We start from the raw sequence: 27,398 nt of genomic DNA on the forward strand, positions 1-27,398 counted from the left end.
CTTGGCCATCTACAGGATGAAACTATATACTCAGACTACATATAGCTTCACAACTTGGTGTAGTATCTGCCTGCAGCCCCTATCAGTACATTGCTTGCTCATTGAATTACAATGAAATGGAGAGACAGAGGGAGAGAGAGAGAGAGAGAGAGAGAGAGAGAGAGAGAGAGAGAGAGAGAGAGAGAGAGAGAGGTTGTGTGTGTCAGTAGAGTGGAAGAGAGAGAGGACATTATGTCACATCAAGGTAAAAGTATGTACACGCAGTGCGGATGGCCTCACCCACATTTGTAGGAGCTGCATGTAGATGTGAGGAGGCAACATGAATGTGTGTAAAGCTCTGTGTCGAAACCTCACCTTGCATGTAATTCTAATCTTTCTATCTCAGTGTGCCATGCATAATCACTGAGGATCCAGACTGCAGTGTGAATGTGTGTGTGTGCAAGGAAAAGGAAAAGAAATAGACAGAGGGAACGGGTGGGTGCTGCTCCCAGGCTGCCAGAGGAGTGTGTCCTTGGACTGCCCTCGTCTCTGACGCACGCACCCACCAACCCTGTCACACACACAAACACACACACAAGCACGCGCGCGCACACACACACACACACACACACACATATTCTCCTGCCACTAGTTCATTTACTCTCTCTCCATATCCAGACAAATACAAAACCAGGCCTTGCATGTGAACGCACGTGCTTTTAGGTACAGGAATAAATACACTTACTGCTGTGCTGCGTGCGCTCTCTCTCTCTCTCACACACACACACACACACACACACACTCATAAGCGGAAAGCTCTTAGACTGGGTTCAGACATCTCATCAGGGATGCAGCAGAGCCCCTGTCTGCAGAGAGAGAGAGAAAAAGAGAGAGATCTCATGTGGTGTAGGACGAGAGTGGAGGGGTTGCTGATATACAAGGTTAAGGTGTGTGTGTGTGTGTGTGATTGCAGCTACCAATTTAACTCCAGGAGGTATGTTAAAGGTTCAGACACACAAATATACACACACTGTATTTATCACAGCATAACGACCAGCACAGACAGTGAATAAAAGTCCACACACAGGGATAAGTATGCCAATGCGCTCATCTTTTTATTGCACAACAATGTATCGTCTTTTTACGAACGCTTAAACAACATTGCCACTGACTGACGGACCAGCTTATTGAGAGAGACCAGGGTGTGGCTCTGTGTTCTCGGCCAGCAGAGGTGGTGGACAAGACAGCCTTGTGGACACAGGTTCAAATCAGCCCCGTGCCCTCGCCGCCAGCCGTGCATCTCAGCACTGGACGGAGACAAATCATCAGCAGCGTCCCAAGAATCCACCTGATCTCTCGGGAAGCCAATTGAAAGGGCATCAGCTCGGGCTCGGTGCTGATTTGTCCCTGGACTGTAGACATCAACTTAGACAGAGCTGGAGTTGTGACATACTTGAACCTTTTTGTTAAGAGCAGAAGCCGAGCACAGCCTGAAGTGGTTGCAGACTGGCCTTCAGAGAGAGAGAAAGAGAAAACACATGCTGTGTCAGATATCTGTGCTGTCGTCTACATGGTGCTGGTAAAGTGTATCTGGATGCCCACACTGAGCTGCGTGTGCAGGCTGTGGAATGCTACTAAGTCTAGGGATGTGCCAGAGTCATTTCTAGGAGTATTACAGTGGAGGTTTTTTTTGTTTGGTTTTGTTGGATTTTTTTTAGAACAAATGGAGTTTGTGACTGTGTAACACTTTCCAGCTGGTGCTGGTATCTCTCTTAGCTTCTTGTGGGTTTCAAACCCCTAAATGGCATCATATTCTCAAGTGGGACCAACATTATAGAAGGAAAGGCACAGGAACACACACGCACACACAAACTCAAGCACACAATACACAGAGTCCTGAAGCAAAGAGAAGGCTTAGGTAAGTTAAACAGGCTACAGTAGCTACGACACAAAGGTTTAACTGTTAGACTAAATAAAATCATTGTACAGTTGGTACACGACAATGTCTAGATTTGAAGGTCCCACTAAGAATCGCACACAGAACTTTGCTTAGATAAGAAAAATACAAGCATGCACTCTGTTATTATCTGTCAAGGTAACTCGACCGGGAGTCGAGTTCGTGACTGTGGCTCGTGAGCCAAATTCAGCCTTGGAGAGATCTTTTTCTTTTTTCTTTTTTCTTTTTTGAATGGCAAACACCAGATCAGTGTGCAACCAGCATCAGCGTTTAAAGAACTGTGCAACAATTTAGTTTGAGAAAGATTTTCCAGCATGTGCACAACCTAGGTGTCTGTATTGTTATTGTGCATCTCCACAGTTCAAGTTCATTCTTTTCATTTTTGTCAGTTTTGGCTCTGTGCAGCAAGCAGGTCATCTAAGCTAACGTCTAGACTGCCGATATCCACCAGAAGCCTGTCAGAGCTCACCCACTCACTGTAGAAAATGTTTCTGATACAGCAGGTTGTGGTAAAAACACAACAATGTGCCCCACATCTCTGTGTATACCATATGTACAGAACATGAAAAGTACAGAGTACAGCGCGCATGGTGTTGGAAGGCTCAAACCAACAAAAATGTGCAATTTTGTGTTTCCCAAATCAGGGAAAATTATATATACTGACATTGTCATTTTAATTCAGCAATACTAATCTGCATCTAATTTTTTTTTTACATATATTGCAAGTTGAAAATAAAAACACATATTTGCATTTTTACAGGCACATACATACCACAAAAATAGACTATGTGGAAACTAGATATACTAGGCACAAGGTATATACAGTCCGTGTGCATGGGGCACATTGTAAAAACAATAGTCCAACAAAATATACTGAGAAATCAAAGACACTTGTACAAACAGAAATTATACCCTGATTTGCTAACATATCAACACCAAGGCATTCAGTACCCTTTATATCTGGCACAGCAAGAATGAGAGGTTTGAAACTTAGATGCTCTCAATAATTGTCAGTCAGTGTCAAACATGTATATGAGGGATCTCAATCCCACTTCACAGCAAGGTCCAGAAGACAAACCGTTAAACAATCGCACTTTGAACCCCCCGTCATCAGGCAAATACAGCACCGCATCACACGCACAACATGTCGACGGTGGCTGGAGGCCGAGCTGACCGAAACACACGCGTGACACAGACAACGGGGAAAAAGATAAGTGACAGAAGCATGTGCTCGGCCGGGGCTGTACCGGCCTCATAGCCGAGGGTTCAAACAGAGCAGTTACTGATCAAGGTGTGTGGGATGCCATCCCGTCCGATGGGAGTGAATTACAAACTACAGTTTCTTATTGGATGGATGCAGTGAAACAGAGACGGTGCCTGATATTGCCTGAAACATTAGCTCTTTAACTCTCCTTCCATCTTGCTCTCACTGACTGTGGACTCATTCAAATAATATCAGCACAGTCCTGATAGCAGCTTAATAGGGCAAACTCTGGTATTAGCACAAAGGAATAAGGAAGAGGACCAACTGATTGCACTGGAACAGTATTGAAGCACACAACAGCTATTGACTCAAATGGACTTCATTCACAATCGTATTGGCATTTTGGCATGTACCTTTCCCATAGGAAAAAAGCAATACAAAGCTCCTGTTTTGCTGATGAAGCTGATGAAGGTATGACGAAGAAAAAAGGTTTAGTGCACGTTATTGATCGAACACAAAGTTAAAATGTGGCAGCTCTCCAGTAATAATGAACCAGGGATTACAAGCAATAGAATGAAGCCCTTGGATAAAAAAAAAACAATCACCTACACCTTGTTTCAAGATTTTAACAACTCTCAGGGAAAGTGATCGAGACAAAATGGCAGCGAGTTTTATTAATAACAATCTGAGGGTTGCGACTCTGCCGGATCCACCTTGTTTCTCTCAGCCAATCAAAATTCAAGGGGAAGGTTTCAGCGTGGTTAAATCCACAAGTTGATTATGGGAGGATAGACAAGTCTACATAAATCAATAAGAAGCGCCACGGCGATCGATACATCTCTCCGGAAAGGTAGCAAACCTGAGTGAAATGTCCATCGCATCGATTTTGCAGTTTGGCTCGGGATCGATGCTCCGAGCTGGAAAAAGTTGGATGTGGTGTTTGTTAAACACATCGAATCAGCTGCCTATTTTCTATAACAATTGGATTCACTTTTCATCCGTACAGTTTAACCGGGTAATGGGCTCCAGGAGAAGTACTGCAACTGTTTTAAGAGAACAGAGCATTGATTTTCATTGTTGATTACAAGGTCGTAGTGCAACACAAGGGGCTTAAATGGACGTCCTCGGTGTTTTTTCGCTATAGACCGAGGAGTTCAAAGTGGTTTCGACTCGCTCCCGTGCACACCCACTTCACTAACGAACTAAAATGAATCCTCTCATGTTGGATGTGGGGATGGGGATGTCACAGGGGGGTAGCATACAGGTTAAATACAGCAATCCAGAGAAGCATCATTGAACCGAAAAAGATCACACAGACACTCAGCAACACATACAGCAATTCCCACTAACCCCATGTTGCATCATAAAAGCTCCTTTGAATCTCTGTCCCTTTATTTACATGGCAGTTTATATCTGATTAGCTGTCTTCCTTCTCGTATGGCATACATTCAGCATGAGAAGGCTTTAGGTTCAACAGGATCAGAATATTTTTGAATAAATAAAGCCCCAACCCCAGTCGCCAATTTTGAACTATATGGGATTGTTGGATCTAAATGTTAAGACAGTTCAGATGACGTAGGGGTGCAGAGAGACTTTGATATGGGACAAAGACTGGGAGGAGTTCCTGCCCCATATTGCCAACCTCAAATCCCCCCCCATTCATCTTATGTCTGAACATCTCCAAATGGGCTTTAAAGTGACGTTTTTTGAGGATCTGACTTGCTCAACTCAAAGCAATTTGAATTTGAATTTGACCTGTGGCTCTGAACCAATTTTAAGCAATTTGTCCCGTCTGTTTTAACAAAAATGAAAATTCCCTTCCTCTCGTTCCCTCAAACATTTTTGGTTAAGGTAAAGACATGGTCACTGGATTACAATACCTCAAGTGAAGCCACAATAGCTGCTGGATTCTTTAAGATTTCACATTAAAAAGAAAAAGAAAAAAAAGGAAGAAGAGAGAAGTTCACTTTCCTGTACAGAATATGTTTAGATATTTATATTCATATATATATTTATATATATAGGCGGGGTAGAGTATTGCAGAATTATATTGCATGTGTTAATCAATAAACCTAGACAAAAAACAAGCTAGTATACAGTATGGGTTGTTCACAAATGTTTCCTTTTCAATAAAGCTCAGATTATTTAACCACGTCTGCCTCAGGGTTACAATCAGTGCGGACCGAACAGCTGACCACCGCCCAGATGTTTCAGGGGAACGCGTCAGCGCCGCCGTCGGGATGTCAAACCAATCACGCTTGACAAAGCAGTGTAGAGAGTATGTGAGTCCATTCTCCGCAAAATAGAACCGAAACGCACCAACAAACTCACGCACACAAACTTACACCCACATATATACATACACACAAACCAAATATATGGCTTCTAACGTTGAATCAAGGCAGTTAAATAAATGGCAATTTCTTCTATGTTTCTTTTTTAGTTGATACAGACACAACCACACTTTGTGTTCAAGCTCAACTTTGGTTTGGGTAGATACAATGAATATAATATCCGTCCGTACTTTTTTCATCAACTATTTACACATCGATGTAAGATCGACCAGCGGTCTAAAACACTAAATTCACTACTATTTTAAACAATATGAAGAGCAATGTGTTCTTTTGCTACGACAGCTTATACAGAAAAAATTACACATAAAACACTTTTTGAACGCTTAAAATGTCATTGTCATTTGACTTCAAGTCCCTGATTTTCATTTTTAAGTCCAGCTCCTGCTAGATTGCATTGCATGGATTCTACACAGTATGCAATAGTTACATTAATCATACGTTTCTTCATATCTTTACAGTAAAGACAGCAATATACAGTAGGTGTTTGGAAGCAGAGTGTAAGGGGTGATACTAAGACTAAAGGTGCTGGCACAGTAGACTAGACCAGTTCAACCTTAAGTTATACATGTTTAATTGTATAGACTCCTCATAGCCAAAGTGTCTCAAGACTTTGAGTTGCTCTTTTCCTTCTGCTGACACCGCCACACAGTGCATCCAGGTCAAATGACTGGTGGCGAGGAGCGGTAGCTGATTGGTCATTTAGCAGGCTGACAGATCAGCTGGACTGACCTAAAACAAACAGATTCTCCTACAAAAAAGGCCTCTTTCCTGAACTCTACCAGGGTCACAAGTTGGAAGACAGCCGGGATCTGGCAGAGTCTAGCTCTGGAAGGCTGACAATTGAATCTTTCTTGGGAACTCCAGAGTCTGGAGGTCCTGATCCAGCAGCTGCTGCTACTGCCCCCATCCCAGCAGGTCCACCAGGAGGCGGTGTGGAGGCAAAGGCCACCCTCTGTTGAGCTCCTGCCGATCTCCCTACCCCTGAGGACCCGGGCAGGACTGAATGAGAGGGCTGAGGGGGGCCGATGGAGGTGTTGGAGGTGCGGGTAGAGGGCGAAGGACTGGGGGCTGCAGAGGCAGCTTGTGTTGTTCCCTCCTGGGGGAGTGAGAGCTGGGAGGCAGACAGGGCCCGGGTATCATGACTCAAGCTGCCTGTATGAAGGGAGTGGGTGCTTTTGTGTGAGGCAGGCCTCTGCTGGGTCTGTGTGGGGCTGGGTGCATGGTGCTGTACTAGGGACAACTGGGACCCAGAGGGTCCTGCACTCGCCATGTACTGGAAAGTCCGTCCTGAAGCTGCGAGCGGGCTTTGGACCGGAGGGCTGGAGATTGCAGATCCAAACGCCCCTCCGAGCGTCTGAGGTGGTTGAGACTGAAGCGGGGACATGGAGACTGGGCTGGACATGTTCTGCATCACCTGAAACCTTCGCACCATACGAGGAGACTGCAGCGTCCCTGGGCCCACCAACGGACTCGCCATCTGAGGACAGAAGCTCATAGCCACAGCCTGCTGGAGGGTGGCGATAGCAGAGCCTGACTGTGACTGACCCGGGGGAGCAAAGATACCACCAATGGAAGGGGTCATAGACATGGCTCGCGGCCGCTGCAGGTCCACCAGCTTCACCATCTCACGGTCATACTTGACGATCTCCTGGATCATCTCATTCTCCCGGTTGTTGAAGACACCAGAGTTGAGATCATGCTGAACCTTGTGCATCAGGATGGAGTTCTTTTTACCTGCAGAATCAAACAAATGCGATGATTTTTTTAAAGAGGTACAGGCAAACATGAGAAAGGACAGGGAGGACGATCAGCAGAACAAATATGTGAAAAGAAGAGGATTTTGGAAAGGGAGAATACATTTAGAGTTAGATATAGCATATGATGTCCTTCAGGTACATCCTCCAGTAGAACAAGCTCAGAGGAACGGACATGTCACCCTGTACTCTCATCTAGTGTTACAGTGTCCTGTGTCTTTCTGAGAAAACAGCACAGCTCATTTTACTGCCTATTTCAACATTAATATTAAGGAAACATTTCCCGAGTCATCATTTTGTTTTCGGAAGATGGGCTTCAATTCAGAGTACTCTCTGCGCTTTTATTTAAAAAACAATATATATATATATATATATATATATATATATATATATAAATATGCAGAGAATCTTAGTTTTTAAATGGTCCAATACAGATGTTACATGTTTTTATATTGCTAATCATATTTTTGACAGCATAAATGCAGGAGGATTTGTTTTCCTCATTTCAAGGCTGTGAATGTAGTATTTTTAATTTCTTACCTATGCGGTCGAGTCGGTCAATGGCAACAGTCTCAAAGGCTCTTCTCATCATAGGGTATTCCTCCAGCACCTCATTAAAGTGGTCGACAGACAGAGAGTAGAGTCGACAGTAAGTCTCTGCCCTGACGCTGGCTGTCCGCCGACCCCTCGTCAATAAACAGATCTCTGAAACGAGGGAAGACAAAGAGCAACCACTTAAAAAAAGATTTTAAACACAAGAAAAAAATGTACTTGGCAGCCACAAACTGTTGCCTTACCTCCAAAATAAGAGCCATCCGAGAGTTTCATTGCCAGGGTGCCCTTGGTGATGACGCTGCAGACTCCGTGCTGGATGAAGTACATTTTCTTTCCTATCGTGCCCTCCCTTATGATGTAGTCGTGCGGCTGGAATACCTCGAAACGCAGCTTGGTCAACATGGCTGTTACAAAGTTTGGCTCCGCGTTGGCAAACAGCGGCATGGATGCCACCAGCTTGCGACAGTTGAAGTTGACAATTTCCTAAGAAGGGGTACATGCAAGAACAGAGAAATAAATCAACGTGAAACCACGGTGCTGCACTGACGTGTCCTTGTGCATGCACGAGTAAAAGTGTGAAAGTTAATCTTGAATAAACAAAAAAACGGTGTTTCACCTATATAAGATTACAAGCTGATGTTTGTATGTTGACATTGGGTGTCTTGCTGTGTGTTTACCTCTCTGAGTGGCTCACTGAGTTCTCCCAGAATGCTCTCCTCGTCAAACATCTTGCCCTGGTACCTGTGCTCGTAGTAGTCATGGATTTTCTGTCGGAAGTCGGCAGGCAGCTTGTGGAAGGACATGTACTGCTCCACTTGCTTGTACTAAGAGATAATGAGAGATAATGTGCTGTTAATGCAGTGCACATATTGATTTTATAAATATCCACGCATTTTTATATTAACCCAACGTCAGCATGTTAAGTAATGCATTATGGGAGCTGGTGATATTCCATGTGTTTCAATGCATATCCTGTGACAACACACAGTATATGTCTAAGTATTATCTGTGTAGCACCGACATGATAGAACACAGGCCTCTGTTCATTCTGTTGCAAACTGTTAAATCACATCATTGCAATGAGTGTGGCTCATATTGATTCAGACCCACAGACACTGTCCTAATTTTTGGTAAATACTCACTAGATCAGAAAATGCGTAACCCTCCGCAGCTGAAAATAGTGCCCGGTAAAAGCCTTGTTACTCTCGTATGAGTCATTTTCGCTAAAAACCACAGGGCCTGGCTGTTTTTGGATGCTATTTACATCTAAGAGGAGCAAATGAGCGTGAAGCTGAGAGACAGGGTGAAGAAGGGGGGGATGACAGATGGACTTTGTTGATTTATGATCTTTTCCTGTAATTTTCAGACAAACGCAAAGATGTAGAATATTGACAGCCTCGTCCTTTAAACACACATGAGGAATAAATACACAGAAACAAAGACATGAATAATTTGTTGAACAAGTTTCAAAGCACAAGGGATCAGATCATGTGTGTCCATGAATAAGTGTCAGTAAGAAATGCACTTCACATACAGTAAATACAGTGTGGAGAAGTCTTTGTATATTGTATTAAGCCACCTGAGAAATAATTAGAGATTTCTCAGGGTTTGAACATTGTTCATAGGTCTGGTCGTTTGTAGACATTTTAATGACGAACTGTTACATATTGTATTTTCAATGGTCATCCTTTGAGGCTGTAATTTATATTACCCTTGAATTTCCTTGTCTTATCCTCACATAATATTTAATTTTAACAACATCTCAAACTAAACTCAAATAGGGACACAACTTATCAACGACACATGAGGCGGTATCTTATTTGAAGATGATGCATCAGTGTTTCTCTTGCATTTCCTTCCGGTGAGTGGGTAAACAGAGTCAATACAAACAGCCACACCAAACAGCGCTGGCTCACGCCCTTCAGCTGTCGTCTGAGAGGAACACGCTCGTTCTTTGATCAGCGCTATACCAAGAAGTGAATCCATGCCCGATCAATAAAACGTGAAGGGTCCGACACGGCAACAACACAAGCAATCAGCTTCTATTGTTGAGATATGCTAATCACAATCCATCCACAGTGACCAGCGACAAACAGAGGACTCCTGTACGTGGCCGGGCTGCAGAGAGGGGGACTGAAAGATGTGGAGGTGAACGGAACGGACACTAAACTAAACATTGTAAAAAAGATTGTACTGCTTGTACTTTGCTGTCAGACATCGTGCACTCCAGCTCAAATGAAAAAGCTCAATAAGACCAGAGCTCAACCTTGCACCTGTATGAAGCTTTCCAGGACACTGTTTTAAGAGGTGTTGTGGCAGCTCCGCTCACATACTCACAACTCCCACAAAATGAAGAAGTCATCCTCTGTATACCCCCTTTATCCAACTACCCCTAAAACTCCATCGTGTGGTGGATGAACGCCACGGAACCTGTCAGCTGGCTTCAAGCGGCATCCCGCTCCTACAGTTGGTTTGCCTCATCAGAGCAGAAACCCTGCAGCAGATCTGGAAGGTCCCAGGAACTGTGTGTCCTAGTCAAGACCCCAACCCAAAAACAACTAGGAGGGAAAATACCACCACTCCATTCTTCATTCACACAGTGCATCTATGTGCACTGATTTCTGTATCATTAATCAAACACACACAGCCAGCAGGGGCAATGTGGAGTTCAGTGTCTTGCCCAAGGACACTTCAGCATGCAAAATGGGGGAGACTGGAATTGAACCACTGATAAAAATCATTATTATTTTAGATTCATAAAATCCAGATCCAAACCAAATTTCACCTGTTCATAGATATAAGCCCTCTACACGTGCCAGATTTATTTTATTTGTTTAAACAGATCTTCATTGCAACCATTGTAAAAGTGACACAAATTGTGAAAGTATTTTTGGCATGCACATAAATCCCCCCCCCCCACCCTATGGCAGCGTCCCCCAACACCCTGGGGTCTCTAAGCAAGAAGTGTTCCGCTCTTCGTGATCCAAGGAGCTTATGTGATTTTCTGTTGCATTATTTTATGTAATGGACGTTTTTTTTGTTTTCCAAAACTTTTTTTGTTTGTTTTGTTGTCTTGAGTTCTCTGAGAAACTTTGATCCTTGTGTGTCTCTCTCGCTTTACTTCCTGTCCCATCCTTGTGATTGTCTGCACCTGCCCCAATGGGTTTCACCTGTGATCAGTTATCTCTGCCTCCCTTGTTTCCCCTTGTCTTTGTCAGTTCGTCTGTGTACACAAGCTTTTCCTGGTGTTTGAGTTCCTCTTTTTTCAAATTAAATTATTCTTCACCACAGCCTACATTTCCATCCCTGCGGTTGGGTCCTCTCAGCTAAGATCTATGGCAGCTGCATGTGACCCCATCTCCAGGGCGGAGGGATTTCACTTGATGAATTTAGGCAGTATATGCAACTCAAGTGATATGATGTCATTTAAAATATGTTGGCCACTTCCTGGTATACTAAGTGAGACCCCTCAGTAGCAATTTGCGCTGCTTTTCACTTAGTCCCAACTGTCATGTCTCACAAAGAAAGTGGATCCTGTTAACTAACAAGCTAACACAGATGAAAACATAACATCCTTGGCAGAGGTAATGAGGTCCACCAGCATCTGATAGGAATTCCTACATCGGAAACACATTTGAAAGAGTTTTTCGCAGCGCAAGCCGATAAAATCTTCACTTTTCTTCTTCCCTTACTTTCCTTCAGGAGCAAAGCACAGTGCAGCAGGATCATAACGACTCCACCACGAGTCACAGCAGATCATTTTGTCTTCGCAGTCACAAACACTGGGTGAGCACATCCACATCAGGATAGAGTTGACGGTGACAACCACGGTCTCCCGTTGACATTCACTCTGCGTCCCACTGCCACAAAACATAAACATGAATAAACCAAACATGCAACATTTGAATTATTCAGCATCTATACAGGGGGCAGCTCCTGTGATTGGGTTACGCAAGACTGAGTCTCACCTGCATGAGTAACTCTGCTTCCTGACATCTGCAAATGGAGGGAGGCCTGAAGGAATGACCCCGTGTCACAACTCTCTCCCTGACATATCATAACGCTGCAGCTGCTGGGGGGACCTCATAAACTCCCCCTCGCAGAGATGAAGTGACTGAGCGGCTCTGGTTATACACGACAAGTCACTCCAGCCAACTGTGGCTCAGCTAAGTCTGAGAGAATGAGGCAGCAGAGGCCTGACTGGGCTTTTAGATGGTGGCGTTGAACGACTTGACACGTCTCAGTGCGCCGGGTCCATTATCTCCCGGCTCATCTGGAACCTCTGCTGCGTCACAGAGGAGAAGCAGCGAGCGGGTGTTTGTCCGGCACAGCCCGTGAAGCGTCCAGAGCGGACAGACAAACAGTCAACTGAAAGTAAATAAGACGTCCACTCTCTGTGTCACTGTGATGACGCTGTGAGTTCAACAGAACGCTTTGCTGACATTTTGTCATCTAAAATACTGTTTTCAGGAATGTCCATTTTGTTATTTGTCATTAAGAGGTTTTGTTTTGTTCCTTTCCTTTCCTTTTAACTTCCCTCTTTCTTTCCAATGCTAACCCTTCCTCTCCTCTTTCTGTTTTGTCTTCATTCTAATCTTTTCCCCCTTTCTTTCCTTCCTGTTTTTTTAAATTGACTTCCCCGTCCTTTACTTTTCTTTCCTTTCCCATCGTTTCTCAGGGTGTAATTTCTTACATTTCCTTCTTTTTCTTTCAAACCCTTCCCTTTGCCTTTCCTCTACTATTTCCTTCACCATTCTTTTCTTCCCTACCCTCTAATTTAAAAAAAAAAAAGTTTCATCTATATATACACTTCACTTTCTTCCAGGGCCTCTCCCTCTCTCTCTCCCCTTTTCCTCTTCCTCTCTCCCGCTCATTCATCCCACAGCTTCTCTCCATTGGAAATTCTAATTCGGGTTCATCCCAAACGGCCATGTAGATGTTTAATTCATTCACTTCATTCCCGGCTAAATCGCCTCATTACATTACGAAGCACATTCACCAAAGAGAAGAGAATCAGATAGCGGCGATTCAGAGCTCGTCTGCATGTCTTCAGTTGGAAGATGTGTACAGAGGGAGGAACAACACACTGTGGGGTCTCACACAGTACAAAGACTCATTAAATGAAACAGAGAAAAACCCACGATTCAGTCAAAGGGAGTGACAACTAAAGGAGACTGGCTGATAGGGGTTCGTACATCAGACGTATTTTCTTCTAGTAGAGACTATGATTTGGCACCACCACAGGGACACTGTTTTTGTTGTAGATGTAGGGGAACAGGAATCTCTTTGGCCACTGTCTCTGCACAGTCAGCCTGGTTCTGGGTAATTGGAGCGATCAGTGACACGCAGTGTTGGCTAAGAGAAGACACACGGCTGTTGATGGTGTCAGCAGCAGAAAGACGGAGACGAGGAGGATAGAAAACAATGTTGTGTCCCGTGCAGTGCCACATCATGGCTGAGAGCTCAGACTGGCGTCTGCTCTCTGACTGAGACTAGTCTCCACCACTACAAGAGAGAGACGCTGATTCAGTGTAAAACCCCCAGCGAGGCCATTAAGAGCAGATTATGGATGCAAAAGGTGTGTTGGTGCAGAGTCATAGCTTCCGCCTTGAAGGCACAGTTCATGTTTTCGAGGAAGATGGAAAAATCCACAAACAGAAATTGCTATCTGTTATTTTTCTCTGACCGACTCTTCACTGTCCCGTAAAAACCACATCTCCAAAAGGTCAATAAGCAGATAACAACAGCAGCCATGTTTTCAGCTACTATAAGTCTGCAGACTTCTGTCACGCTGTCAGGTTTTCAGGTTTTTTCTTAAATATGTCGTGTTTAAAATAATCAATTAGAATTTTTTTTATCCACACCCAAAACTTAAATCAATGAGGTAAATTGTAAATATGTATCTCATTAATATTGTCAGAAAGAGGAAATAATAAAATGGAATAAATAAATGTGTCTGTTTCACTGAAGACATTTTCTGAAAATCACTTGAATAAAAAAGTATTTTTAAGAGCTTAGGCTTTGAATTATTTGTTACATATGTGCTTTTCCTGCAGTGATAGGTCAAAACATCTGCTGGGAGAAAAGCAGAGGTGGTGTCTGCAGCTGCTGAAAGATCTTAATAGTTTAGCATGTTTGTCCAACTACACAATACACTAACCCCTGCTAAACAAGTGTCTGTTGAAGTTAAAGTTGTGCAGAGGAAACAAAACGTCATGAACCATTTATAAAAGTAGAACTTCCCCCACCCTGACAGGTGATGTGAATGGTGATGTCAGTCGAACAGATGTCAACCACGCAGTACTACTGTACATGTCACATGTACGTCATCTTGTTAAACCATGATTGCGAACTGCTGGGCCAGAAAAGAAACACATTCACGTCAACCCCCAGAGGTGTCAAGAATTTCTGACAGTTAAGACAAGTCTAACTACAGAGATGTCAACAGACTGATGGTGAAATGACTGCAAAGCCACCATCAGTGCATCTAAATAAAGTCGTGTTGTTTTTATTCTGCCGCTGGGGCATGAATGCAGAATGAGACCGAGTCTGATCAGGACGAAATAACTGAGAAAACTTGTGAAAGAGTGAAAAGTTTGGGTGAAGAAGTGTTTCTCTTGGACAGATGTGCAGGTTTGCAGGTCAAATATAAACAGAAATTAGTTCTGACCTCCAGATATCAAAGAGCCATATTAAATTTTCGTGATCACCAGAAATACATTCCTAAATTTATCAGTGGTGACACAAGTGAGGCTGCTTCTATCTCTGTCTCTCTGTGACTTTGCACTTTGTGTATAAATAACTCACAGCTCTCTGCACCAAAGCCACCAAACAAAAATCCTCCCTATATTCCACCTGCCTGGATCCTGAGTCAGACATTACACCTGGGCTGGAATAGAAACATCCACACAAAGTGAGCCCGGGCCTCACCGGGGTTGTAACAGACTGCCGACAGACAAACTAAATTCACCCAGCAGCATCCGCTCCTGCCTCACTGTCATGACTGGCACTTTTCTGCTCTGCTTGTTTTTTTATTTCCTTATTATTTTTTATTTTTAATATATCCATCTTCAGCTCAAAAACTAATCCTCACAGAGGAGCAAAAAAAAATGAAAATCTGACAACTGGTCAGAAAAAAAGTTCTTGGGGATGTGCAGTTTCCTGCCCTCAGCAGAAAAAAATAATGTTCTGGGATGGAGTGATGACATATTAGGAAATGTCTAAATGTGAGTGGATACACTCGGTATTATCAACAAAATTCTTACTACCTTAATTTAACCTTAATCTGAATATAATACTGGCTGTTTGGGGATTATACCAAGTTAATTTATCTCAGCCCCTAAATAGAGAGTCATGCTACAGTCCCCTTATGAAACCACATTTAAAGTCATTAGATTAGATTTTTATTAGAATCTACACCAAATTGCACAGCCATGCATCAGTCTCCTACACATGTATGTTTTTTTTTCCATCAAGATCCATAATTTTATTCTCTGAGAAATTAACAATAGATTTTGGAAAAAATCTTTTTGTTTCAGAAAATGAAAAATGGTTGTCTGGATCTGCATCTGGATCTTGGGTCATGCCCCACCCTTGCACGAAATTCCACGAAAATTGCTTTGGCCATTTTTGCGTACCGACTAACAAACAAACAGATGCAGACGAAAATACAAGTTCAATGTCGAGGGTAAATATATGAGACATAAGTCAGTGTTCAGACTGGTTCTTGTGCAGAATCAAGTGGACATTAAAAACTGAGGGTAAAACATCCGAGGAGTGATCTCCTTCCTCACAGATAAAACACAATGGATTTCTCTCGGGCCTTTTAACTTTCCATTCCAGGAAGCACACTAAAGAAGAAATCACCAGTCAGCACACAACTTGCTGAATCACCGTCTTCTGAAACATTTATTGAATATGATTCAAGCATCCATCAACACAGCTGATAAAACCCCATGAAAAGTTTCACACAACTCTAGCCAGACTATTTCCATCTATTTCACGCTGATGGCGTCCAAATATCTCGCAGTGAACCAGGACGTGTGTCGACAACAAAGCCCTGCTGTCTCCCACAGGTTTCCCCTCCCCCTCGCTCTGCTCCCTGTAGGAGCCGGTTAGCATTAGCACTGAACCTCTCAAGGACACCACCAACAAAGAGGAGAGAGAGAGAGAGAGAGAGAGAGAGAGAGAGAGAGAGAGAGAGAGAGAGAGAGAGAGAGAGAGAGAGAGGGGAGAAGAAAGAGAGATAAATTAAGATCAGGAGGGAAGGAGACGGAGAGATAAAGACAAGAGGGAGATAGGAGGGATTCAGGTGGAGATGTTTAAGAGGTAAAGGGAAAAGAGGGGATGAGATCATGTAAAGAGGGATATAGTTAAAGGTGCACGAGAGATGATAGAGAGAGAGAGTGCAGGTAGATGGAGTGAGTGGGTGATCAGGGAGAGAGAGAGAGGCAGCCATGGTGGCTTACGTCACCTTCAGGATGACATTGGCAGGACACACAGGTCTGCTGCCTCATCAATTCTACTGCTGCCCAAGGGGACATCATATCTCTCTCTCTCTCTCTCTCTCTCTCCTCTACCTCCCTCTCTCTCTCTCTCTCTCTACGCCCAGACCCTGGCGACGTGGCTCTACCTGGCCGAACACACCCGCAGCCTCTGATTGGCTGCTGAGAGCCAGCAACACTCCCCCTGCTCCCCAGCCGGCGAGACTCTGCTTGGAAACAGAGAGGCTGCGCTGTTTCCACCACAGAGCACTGCTGCAGCACGGCTCAGGGCCGCTCGGATCCCCATCATCGCTTTGAGAGAGATGTCTCATACAGTCAGAGAGAAACACACTCTAATGACAGCAAACAGTGTGTGAGTGATTTAACAGGAGCTGATCATGTGGAGGAGAGAGTGTGTTGGTGTGACCTCATACTGTTGCACCACATTACAGCTAGTTATACACATTTTTAACACTTGTTAGAATATGTTATATTCTTTCATAGAAGTCCTGCACTGTAGATTAATGCAGACATGCGGCTGCATTAAAATTCCCACCATCCGCAGCATATACTTAATAATGTAAAATCAGCTGCAGCTTAAAATGACCAAAGAGAAGAAGAGAATTACAAAAACTAGACATGCATTAATGACCTGAACCATTGTTTTGATCAGCAAAGATCATTTTTTAAAAACTGAAGGTTATTTAACCTCATTGACCTTCCCCAGTGGGCCGGTCAGTACAGACTCACACTGTGAAGTCACCAAAAACCTTTTCACCCCTGATACTGATTCCACCATCCAAACTCTTTGTTTGGTCTGTGAGTAACTAAACATAATCATCCTTCTACATGTGAGGTCACATGAAACTGTCACAAATACATTTTCTGAACTTTTTTGTCTTCTGCAAGTTGTTCAGAGTTCTTCATTAAGATGATGATAAGATGTTTTCTGATTCTCTTATTTTTGCTTAACATGTACGTCTTTATTTCAATCTCTCAGAACCTAACTCTGGGTAACATTTGCTTACCATGAATGTTACTGTGAATACCTCCAGTTAACACCTACCACTGGAACAGACTGGAAATCTCAGTATGTAATGTTTGATGTGGTTTATCACATCTGGCCGATAACAGATTCACTTAATAACACAAGTATCTGCCCTGATTCTGATGTAACAGATCAAATGGCATCATCCCTGAAACACACAGAACTTTATTTTCTTCTAGTGGATCCCAAGGTTTCCAAAAATACCATATATATCATGATATTTTTGTGAAAATGTGAATAAGATGACACACAAGACTGCTCAAATATGTACTTTTGAGTATTTCACAAACGTGTTGAGAACATGGAACAGAGATGATTTGACGAAGCTCCTCACCTTTTCCTGATACTGCCGTCTGGAGGAGTCCAGGGATTGGATGAGAGCCGTTGCATGGCCAATAAAAACAGCATAGCAAGTAGCTCCTACAATCATACTTAGCATGGTGAGCCAGATATCTGATAGACTCTCCGGGGCCTGCCGACCGTAACCGATGCACAGCATGTGGCTCATTGCCTTGAACACAGCAAAGGAGTAGAGCTCTGACCACGTATCGTTCTGTTGAGAGATTAAAAAAAGGAGGCATAAACAAACAGTTTAGGTGACATCAAGGTCGCACATAAAAAAAAAGACGTGTTTTGAGGGTGAGTGGTGGCAGAGACAAGGGAAGCAGAAGAAAGGCTTTGGGGGCAGCAGGGTCACGGAATAGCACTTTCACAAATGAGAACTCAAGGGACAGAGTTGCACTGAAAAAGGAAAGAGGAAGAAAATGGAAACGACATCAGGGGAATCCTTCGGGGCCTAATCAGTAAAGTAGAGATGGTTTGGAAATCATTTCCTCCAAGTGAAATGATAATGAGAAGTTATTAAATATGTGCTTTCAGAGCCGTGTGAATAGAGATCAGCTACAGGTGGTGACAGCTGGGCAGCAGGCACACGGCTGCCTGCGTGGAGATTTACAAAGGGGCAGACCTCATACTGTAACTCAGAAAAACATCAAGGGGCATTAATCATGTTGTTGGATCAACCCTCTATACCTTCACATTTGTAAATAATAGTTCAGTGTTATTTCCCTGCTGCGAGAAGCATTTTCTGATCTTTCATCGCTAAAAATAATATAGAATTAGTACAAGGGAACAATCACAGGCACAACATAAAGGCCTGTGCCTCTGCACAGATGTATTATGATCCGTCGTGATGGACAACATTGAAGAGCCACGCAGCGATAGAGGCACCGCTCCATCGTGAGCAGAGGCAAAATGTAGACCCCAAAAATAAATATAGCTCCACCAAGTGGGCTGAGACTAAATGGTGTATGTGAAAACAGAAAGACAACAGTGGGGTGAAACAGATTGAATAATGGATGAACGATGAGCACTTTGATTCTGAAATAGCGCGGGCAAAAGAGAGCGAGCGAGAGAGAGAGAGAGACTGTATCCTCACAAGTCTCTACAGGGGTTCCAGTTTGGGAACCATCCGCTGCTTTGTTGGTAATCACCGTCTCCATTAGCAGCACATAATACTGTTTGAAGTCGGCTGACGATGCGGTGGCTTTAAATTTATCATCCGGTGTCTTGAGCTGTTCCTTTGTGTGCGCTGTGGCAGCCTGGCAGTGCAGCGGGCCTCCTATGCATGAAGATGCTCAAACTTGAGAGGAGCGTGCCGTCAGAATAAAGGTCTGTTGCCGCACAGCAGAAGTCGTGCTCACCATGTATCATGCTGTGAGTATGAAAGTGTTAACAGATGTGTGCGGTGGCGGATGGTGTATGAAGAAAGGTCACGATGTCGAGTCACCGGTGAGTTTTTATGATTAGAGCTACACAGAAATACAGTCTTTATTTTCTCCTGCACATGGTGATGCATAAAGTGTGTTAAAAAATAATCTGCATTTTTCATCTCTGCTTTCTTAGGTCGCCACTTTATTTTAGCATGTTAGCATGCTAACTTTTGATAATCATCACCAAGCATAAAGTACAGCTGAGGCTGATGAGAGTGTCAAAATAAAGGGAACACCTAATCCACATTGTTGGTAATAGTTGTCGTCACATTTAAATCTTAACCATGGATGTCAAACTGCTGGTAGCGCTTGATGGAAGAAAAAAAATCAGGAGATTGCCAAAATCATCGGCTGTGTCTCAGTTCAGGGGCGCAGTCTACCCGGGCCATGAAGGAAGTGGTCTTCATGGGCCGGGTAGACCACAAAGGCCAAACCCAAGTATGACAGTCTTGTCTACATAGACTTCATAGATTGTTTTAATTCTGTTTGGTTGAGTTGAAGCATGATACTCAAGCAGTCTCAGCGCTTGCAGCCTGTTGAAGCTTTTTTTTCTTGGGAATGGGAGGACGCATTTGTCAGCTGTATCTGAAGGAGCCTTCAAAATGGGACAGTAGTCCCACCGCTGTGAGGCAATTGGCCCTCAAAAGCAGCCTCCGAGGGATGCAACCCCTGAATTGAGACACATATTTGTAAATTGTCCTCTGGGGACCATGAATTTCTAGACAAGAGTTAATGGTGATCCATGCGATAGTTTTCTAATTTTTCAGTCTGGACCAAAGTGCTGCACTGGCCTAGTATCACCATCCCTGGAGTCACGGCACTAGAACAGCTAAAAATTATGAAAAGTCCAAAGACCGGCACAAAAGATGAACTTTTGCTCTGTTACACACTCGTCGGTTCACACCTCCCTGCACAGAGGCCTGATGGACTGAGTCTCTCTATTGGAATGACTGACGGTGCGGGAGAAATGACAGAGAGAGGAATAAGCAGATAATGAATAACGGAGCAATACAACCCACTGAATGACCAATCTTTTCTGTGTGTCCAACAGGCGATAAGCTAGACAAATATAACGATAATTGACGCACATGTAACAAGGCCTCTGCCCCGGCCCACCAGTTTAAATTACAATGGCTTATCTGAGCTTTATTCTGCAGTCACCTCTGTCTCTCTCTCTCTCTGCCTCTGTCTTCCTGCAGCTTCACCGAGTGCGTGTGGTCTCTTTATAAACTGTGGTGTGGAAAGTGAAATGGGTTTTTACTGGATGTGAAAACCAGGTCATCCCCTTCCCCACGACAGTTCAAAGGTCAAAAGAAAAGTGGCATGTGGTATGAATGAATGGCAAAACTGTTTTTGTGAAGCACTTTGAGTGGTTGTCAAGACCTGAAAAGCTCTATATAAATACAGGCCATTTACCATTTAATTGCAAAGACTGGTAACAGAGGGAAACAGCGAGCCTGCCTAGTTTCAGCCTATTGATAAATTTCTCTTTAATAGGTGTGACCTTTAGTGTAGCTGCTATGTCAGGTTAGCGGTTTCCCCTGCTCCAATAGACACCTGGCTGCAGGTTCACATGTACAAACATGAACATGGTGTTGAACGCTCAGAAAGGATGTGAATATTTTCTAAAATGTCCAGTATACCTGTTGATAGGTGTCCACCCGAAAGTAGCACATATTTTTACTGCATTTTGAGAAAATGTGAATTATATATGTCTCCATCCACTACCATTATGTTTAGGCGATAAACATTAGACATTAAACCAATTCAGAAGAAGATGGTGCAACCAGTCAAACTTTAAACAGTGACGAGATGTAAAAAAACAAATCAATTTGTTTCATGTATTTATCTAAGATTTGTGACAATGTCTGTTTTTATCTGCTGCTATTATTCGTCTCAACTGTCAATATTTCAATAACATACTTCTATTAAATCATCCTGGTTCATTTCTTTTTTTTCTATGACATTTTATCACCTCTGGCTTTCATTGATATAAAATAACTTTCCGCCTTTGCAAAAAACGGTTTGGGAATATTTTTAAATTATGTTTTTTTCCACTCCGACCTTCTGGTTACACCGGGTTCATTTTTTCAGACTTTATAATGTTGCTACAAAGTTCTCGCCGTGATCCTCATGATGAAAACTGAACTTTATGTGCAAAGTGTGTAAATTGTAAATGGTCTGTATTTATTTAGCAGGTTTCCAGTCTTATCAACCGCTCAAAGTCCCATTCATCCATTCACAAAGCACCTCCATGCGCTATATGATGCTTTTTCTATCACACTGCATTCACACACTCTCAGCACAGCTGTCAGGGGACACTGCAGACTGGGATCGATCCACTGACCACCTGGTTCTTGAACAACCCTCTCTACCTCCAGAGCCGCAGTCAGAGGTGTGGTGGACACTTTTAAGTAGACTTTGAATGACGTTAGGCTTCTGTATTGCATTACTGTCTGAGAGGCCATAAGGTCAGCTCCCGCTGTTCAGCCTCTGTCTGTGTGACTGAACTGAAGAGTGCACTGATGGTTCGGGGAAATGGTCCCAGTCATGATGTGACATTTGTCCTTTCACTGTGACCACATCTAACTTAGTAACTGTCGCTCAATCTTCAGAACGCTTTAAGTAAAAATTGTTCTCGACATAAATAACGTCACAGCAGCTGGAGTAATGTGTAAGTAGGATACTGTAACACCGCCTGTACTCTGCACAGTGAGATCTTTTTACAACAAAAACACCTGAGCTGCTGTGGGACTGAGATAATCACATCCTTTTCTCTCCTCGCCCAGGAAACAAACATCACCTCATCTCTGGTCCATTTACAGAGGTCGGACAGCAGCTTTTACTTTCCATGTTTATCAGCTGTTACGGGTCTAGTGTGTGTAGTTCAAATCAAATTTACGACTTCCAGCAACAGACCTGTAAAACTGTTTAGTCAAACTATAGCTGTGGTGACTTAATAGAAAGATTTAACACCATGTAAAGTGATTAGCGGCTTTTCTTCTCCAGGCGAGCTGACCATTATGGTGCAGTGTCATTATTCTGATGCTGCTGTCTCTAACATAGAGATTTACTTTCTTGTGACAATGCTGCATAAAACTAATGCCAAATATAAACTAAATGAAATGAATGGATAGAAGTTTGTGTAGAATCCAAAAGCCACCTATTTCCCCTGAGGTATAACAAGTTCGACTCTAATCACTGGTCGGTGGATGTCGTCCAGAGTTTCAGAGTGTTCTCGCCCCTCTGTGGGTCCTGCCTGTGGACCCCACTCCACCAGAGCCACTGTGGGTTGCGAGGCCTGATGGATGGCCTGGCTTGCTACACAATGGCTAATGTTACAAGCTGTCATCCACTCAATAGGGGGGCAGTCTCAGGGGGCTGTAGGCAGCCTGTACCATGCCAGGCCGGGCCTGTAGTTTAAGAGTGACGGTTCTCTGGAGACTGGCTGTCTCTGATTATACAGAGGGTGTGAGCAAGAGAAGAGTCGGGAGCCTGTCAGCCCTGAACTTCATCATGCTGGACTTCAGACGCTGCACTGTACACACTGCACACTCATCCTCCTCTGTGTCCTGTTTATAAACATTAGTTTTCTTCAGGTTTAGGTTGTTGTGCTTGCGGTAATACACAGGGAAGGTCAGCACTGTTGATGCATGCATACATGAAATAAAAGAAGGGCTATATTTAGAGACAACAAACTACTATCAAAGGTCATCACAATTTCTAGGTGATAAATATTATGTCTTAAAATTGCTTGTTTTGTTTAAACGGAGAAACAGAAGAGCATGATAGTGAATGTTGGGTAATTCTGCTTGAAAATGACTGAAGCAATCAATCAATCATTAATAGTTGCTGATTAAATTTCATTTCAGCAATAGTTGTGTGAAGATATCTTTCAGCTTCACTATTTTGTCTGGATTTTTTAATTCACAGAGACGTGGATACAAGAACTCAGTGATTGATCATTTCTTTGTAACACTGGGAGTCGAGCGTGTATTTCATTTTAAGCTGAACACTTGCAGTTCAAGGCAAAATATGATGGAGTCTTTTCTATAACATCAAAGACTTGGTTTGGATTTGGTCGAGAGTCGGCCTCAGGGACAAGCGGACCCACCTGCTCTGATCCAAGTCTCTAAATGTCTAAATGCATTCTGGGTGCATCATTGATATAGTATATGTAGTTTAATTCTTTTTTTATAATCCAAAAGGTTACTCTGCATTAATATGAATATAATTTCTGAAAATAGATGATGGTTTTAATGGTGGAATAAACAGAAAATCCATCAACCTGTTTTGCAACCATAAATATTAGTAGTATTTTTCTCTTTCTTTTCTTTTTCTGAGGTCTCGGATAAAATATTCTATGAAAGCATCATCAATCAGACCCCAAACATCCGCACATTATTGTTGCTGACATCCTGAGTCAAAGGTGTATTATATGATTCGGTCAATGTTATAAATATTAACTAATTAAGTTAATAAAATTAATAAACAGCACCAGTAAAAGTGTAGTATGTCCCCGTCCGGCACATTATACAAAAAGGAACTCCTTCCTATTCACCGAGGTGAAAGAGAGGCTATTTATTCTCATTGTCACATTAACTCTTGATTAGTGTACAGTAATAGAAACTGCTGCCATCCAGGAAATATTCCAAATGGGAAAAATTTACAAGCAGTCATGTTCGGCCCTGGCGATGTCATAGAGCGGGACCCAATCTGTTTCAGCACGATTTGGACCTGTGCCTCGTGTCTGGAGTAGTCTGGTCTCCCCTTGCTGAGTAAAAAGCTGGGCTGACAGACAGACCTATAAACAACCAGCTTTTATCTCCATGAGAGAGACATGGCAACAAAGAGCCCAGCTGCCTGGTCACATACTCCCCCAATCCCTCTGCCCCCCCCCCCCCTTTTATCTTCCCTGTCATCACCCCACTATGCTGAAGAGGAGGCATGGGGGGGATCTAGAGGTGCGCTCAAATCTCTCTTTTTCACAGCTTCCGTGTCGCTGGGTTTTATTTGCCGACTTTTCCTCCTAAATCTGTAAGAGCATATTGCAACGGACATCACTTAGGTTAATAGTGGTCCTGTGAACAGTGCAGTAGACTGTTTACAAAGCGGATCCCACTAATCCAAATTGCAGTATACTGTGTAAAATTATCCCGGATAACCTATAGGACCCTTCATTTTTAGCCACGCTAGCAGCTGGTCCAACACTTTGGTCCTAAATGAAATATATATTATCTGTTATTTATCTTAGAGATTTTGTGCAAATATTCATTTTCCTCAGAGGATATACAGTATGCTAATGACACTGGTGATCCACTGGTTTTTCTTCTAGCGTGTCCAAGGTCAAGAGATATAAGGCGCTTAGCATGAAGGAAGCATATACTAACTGAAGTTTTCTTTATTAGAAGGGCTACTTGGGTAAATTCCTAATATAAATAACTATGGGTGCGTGGGTAAATTTATGAAAATCATCTGACTTATTGCATCTGATATCTCACACCAGAACTTTCTTTTATCCCGGCATTCCCACAGGCAGTGAAACAATGTCCCTTTCCTCACACTAAATACATGTATCTGGCTAATTACTGTTAAATTTATGTAATTTGACTTATACATAATTTGGGTTATATATATGTGTGCATTAGCCAGTTTAATTGTAATAGCTGTAATCTTTTGTTGACCGAGTTTGGGCTTTCAGACATACAGTACATTGCCCCACTGTTCCAAGGAGATCTCTTCCTGCATGTCCTCCTTCCAAGCATTCAATCGGTCCATGCAAGATTCAGTAGATCCAGATACCAGTAAGTTGTACAATAAAGAGATTTGTCCTCTAACTGAAGATCTCTGTCTCCAAGGTCAACCGAGGAGGGACAGTTAGTTTTTGGTTTTGGGCTGTTGATATATATAGATATAAATAGTGGTGTGTTTGCTTAACCCGTTAAAAGCCCATAAGTGAAATCCTGGATCAGCTCTCCCTGCTCTAAAATAATCATTACCCCAGATGGGACTGGAGTAGGAAAGGCAGTGTTTTACCTTATACCAAACATTAATCATGTTTAGGACAAAGGGATTCATTGGGATTCATCTACAGTACTAATAATTATTAGCATTGTCATGTGAGCCTGTGCTGACGCTGGTATTTTATCTTGTGGCTAAGAGCAGCCTCACTGATCCACTAATGTGGCCGTAGACTATTCATCTTGTTTCAGTGAACTGGACCTATATTTATCACTGCTTATCCTTTCAAAGCATGACTTGAACAAAGGCCCATCTTCTTAGCATGACCACTGCTTTGTCAGAACTACACGATTAAAGATAAGATTAAATTACTGTTTTTTTTTTTTATATAGCAACAAATGTTGAGTTATGAGGATCGTAAACCCATTTTCTGGTCTTTAAAACAATATAAAGCTCATTCAAACAAAAGATTGCTCATCTGTTGATACAAGCACACTGATGTTTCTGTTTCATTAAAAGACAAGAAAGGGTTTATCCCCCACATATTGACTGACATCCATCCAATATTTCAGATTACGGTCAGACACTTCAATCAATAATCTGTAACCACGATCAGCTCTTTCCCGCTCAACTCAGGATGAAAGATGTAAATCCAGTTTTGCGCAGACACATACCTCCATCTTGTTGAGAGACACCCAGCAGTCTGAGGGGAAATCCTGCAGCATGGGAACCAGGAACTGTAGACAGCCGTCCCAGTGACACAGCAGCAGCATCATACCGATCAGGTTAAAGATCCGCATCACAGCACTAGCCAGGTCATAGGTCATATGGAAGATCTGGAGAGAGAAGGTAAGACAGGAGGGGGAGTTTAATCTTTAGTGAGAGTCATTCAGAAAATGCTGGATTTAAGGAGAGAAATATACTGTATTTATATTTTGTTTATGAAATTCTTAATTTATTGAATTCATATCTCAGCAGCAGCACTCAGCTCCAAAGTTTCTTTTGGATTATACCAAGTTTGATTAATGAGGCGGGGAGACAGGCTCCCATCAGCCCTGAATCAAACACAGCAGGAGCAGGTAGGACATTTGTTAAATAGAGACACATGACATCAATCAGAGGCTCAAACATCCACACGGGGTCCAGTCATACACGGACAAAACACTCACGCGAGCCTGCGGCACAAAGATAGACTAACAAGGCAGATGTGCCAATTTGTACAAACACACACATCCAAACACACAGGATGATGGACAGGGACCATCATGATCCTTAACAACTGATAGTCCGTGCTGCCTCACCCATCAATCATTCTGAGTCACCGGACAGTCACTGAGGCCAATCACATATCGCCTCACTGACTTCAACAGACCGCTCCCTGTTGCTGCTTAAGTCTGACGGCTGCTTTAACACAAGAATTTAGGATGTGTACATTTAGAGGTAACAGTAGTTTTCATAGTAAGAACATTGTCTGATAAAGATGACTAGGAAGGAATGGGTGGTTTCTTACTTAGCGCAGTTGAGGGAGAAGTGATACTCTGTGTTGGCAATGATCAGAATGAGACTGGACATTAATCACATGTGTTGATCTTTCTGAATGCCGCTTTAACCGTTGTAGGGTCAGTAACTGACAATTTCTCAAATAATTTTTACCGAGGATGTATGAGAGAAAGTGAAGTAGACACAGTGGTGTTGGTGGATGATGTATGTGTTCAGCACCACGGACAGCTCAGAACACACAGCTACAGAATCTAAAAGTAGTTCAGACTTGTGGATTTTCAAAATAAAATGATGGCCGATAACGTCAAAGAGACAGGCATTGCCTGTGTCAGTGTCTCACACTCCACTGCATCTCCGCTCTCATTCTCCATGCATGCCAAGTATCATTTCCCATCATGCACCACTATGTGTGTGTATGTGTGCGTATGCCATCCTATCTTCCGAAATCCAATTATCCAAAGGTCAAGTGAGCAGCCGAGCCCCACTGCGCTGCTCACCACTGCAAAATGCCAACACCATGCTGCCGATGCTGGCATAAATGAAAAGTCGAGTGATCTGATGACATCTTTGGTCCGCCCGTCTCTCAGGCTGTTCTCCCTCATTTGAGGAAGGAGTCCGAGGAGAGGCTGGAGCAGGGCCCCCGACAAAGTGCATCCCTCACTGAGTAAATAAAAGCCAAGTGGTCAGGAAGGGCAGGGCTGTGTCTTTGAGTTCAGTGCAGTGACTTTAGCTGGCAACAGCACCCACCTTCACATGCAGAGCCCTCAAGTCAGGCCTCTGGAGAAGAGATAACTCATCCAACTCTCCAAACACTTTAAATGATCAATTAGT

General features: G+C 43.1%; 1 protein-coding gene across 1 annotated transcript in view; it reads right to left on the bottom strand.

Moving 5' to 3' along the window:
- Window positions 1-1,069: 1,069 nt before the first annotated feature.
- Window positions 1,070-27,398, bottom strand: part of LOC118118130 (potassium/sodium hyperpolarization-activated cyclic nucleotide-gated channel 2) — a 30,830-nt gene continuing 4,501 nt past the window's right edge. The window contains exons 3-8 of the mRNA XM_035171044.2: window positions 25,742-25,903; window positions 17,669-17,887; window positions 8,481-8,627; window positions 8,046-8,286; window positions 7,789-7,953; window positions 1,070-7,228 (exon numbers count right to left, since the gene is read on the bottom strand). Of these exons, the coding sequence (XP_035026935.1) occupies window positions 6,279-7,228; window positions 7,789-7,953; window positions 8,046-8,286; window positions 8,481-8,627; window positions 17,669-17,887; window positions 25,742-25,903 (1,884 nt within the window). The 3' untranslated portion in view covers window positions 1,070-6,278. The remainder of the gene's footprint in view (window positions 7,229-7,788; window positions 7,954-8,045; window positions 8,287-8,480; window positions 8,628-17,668; window positions 17,888-25,741; window positions 25,904-27,398) is intronic.

The sequence above is a fragment of the Hippoglossus stenolepis genome, chromosome 11 (genome assembly GCF_022539355.2).
Source record: "Hippoglossus stenolepis isolate QCI-W04-F060 chromosome 11, HSTE1.2, whole genome shotgun sequence".
Classification (NCBI taxonomy): Eukaryota; Metazoa; Chordata; class Actinopteri; order Pleuronectiformes; family Pleuronectidae; genus Hippoglossus; species Hippoglossus stenolepis.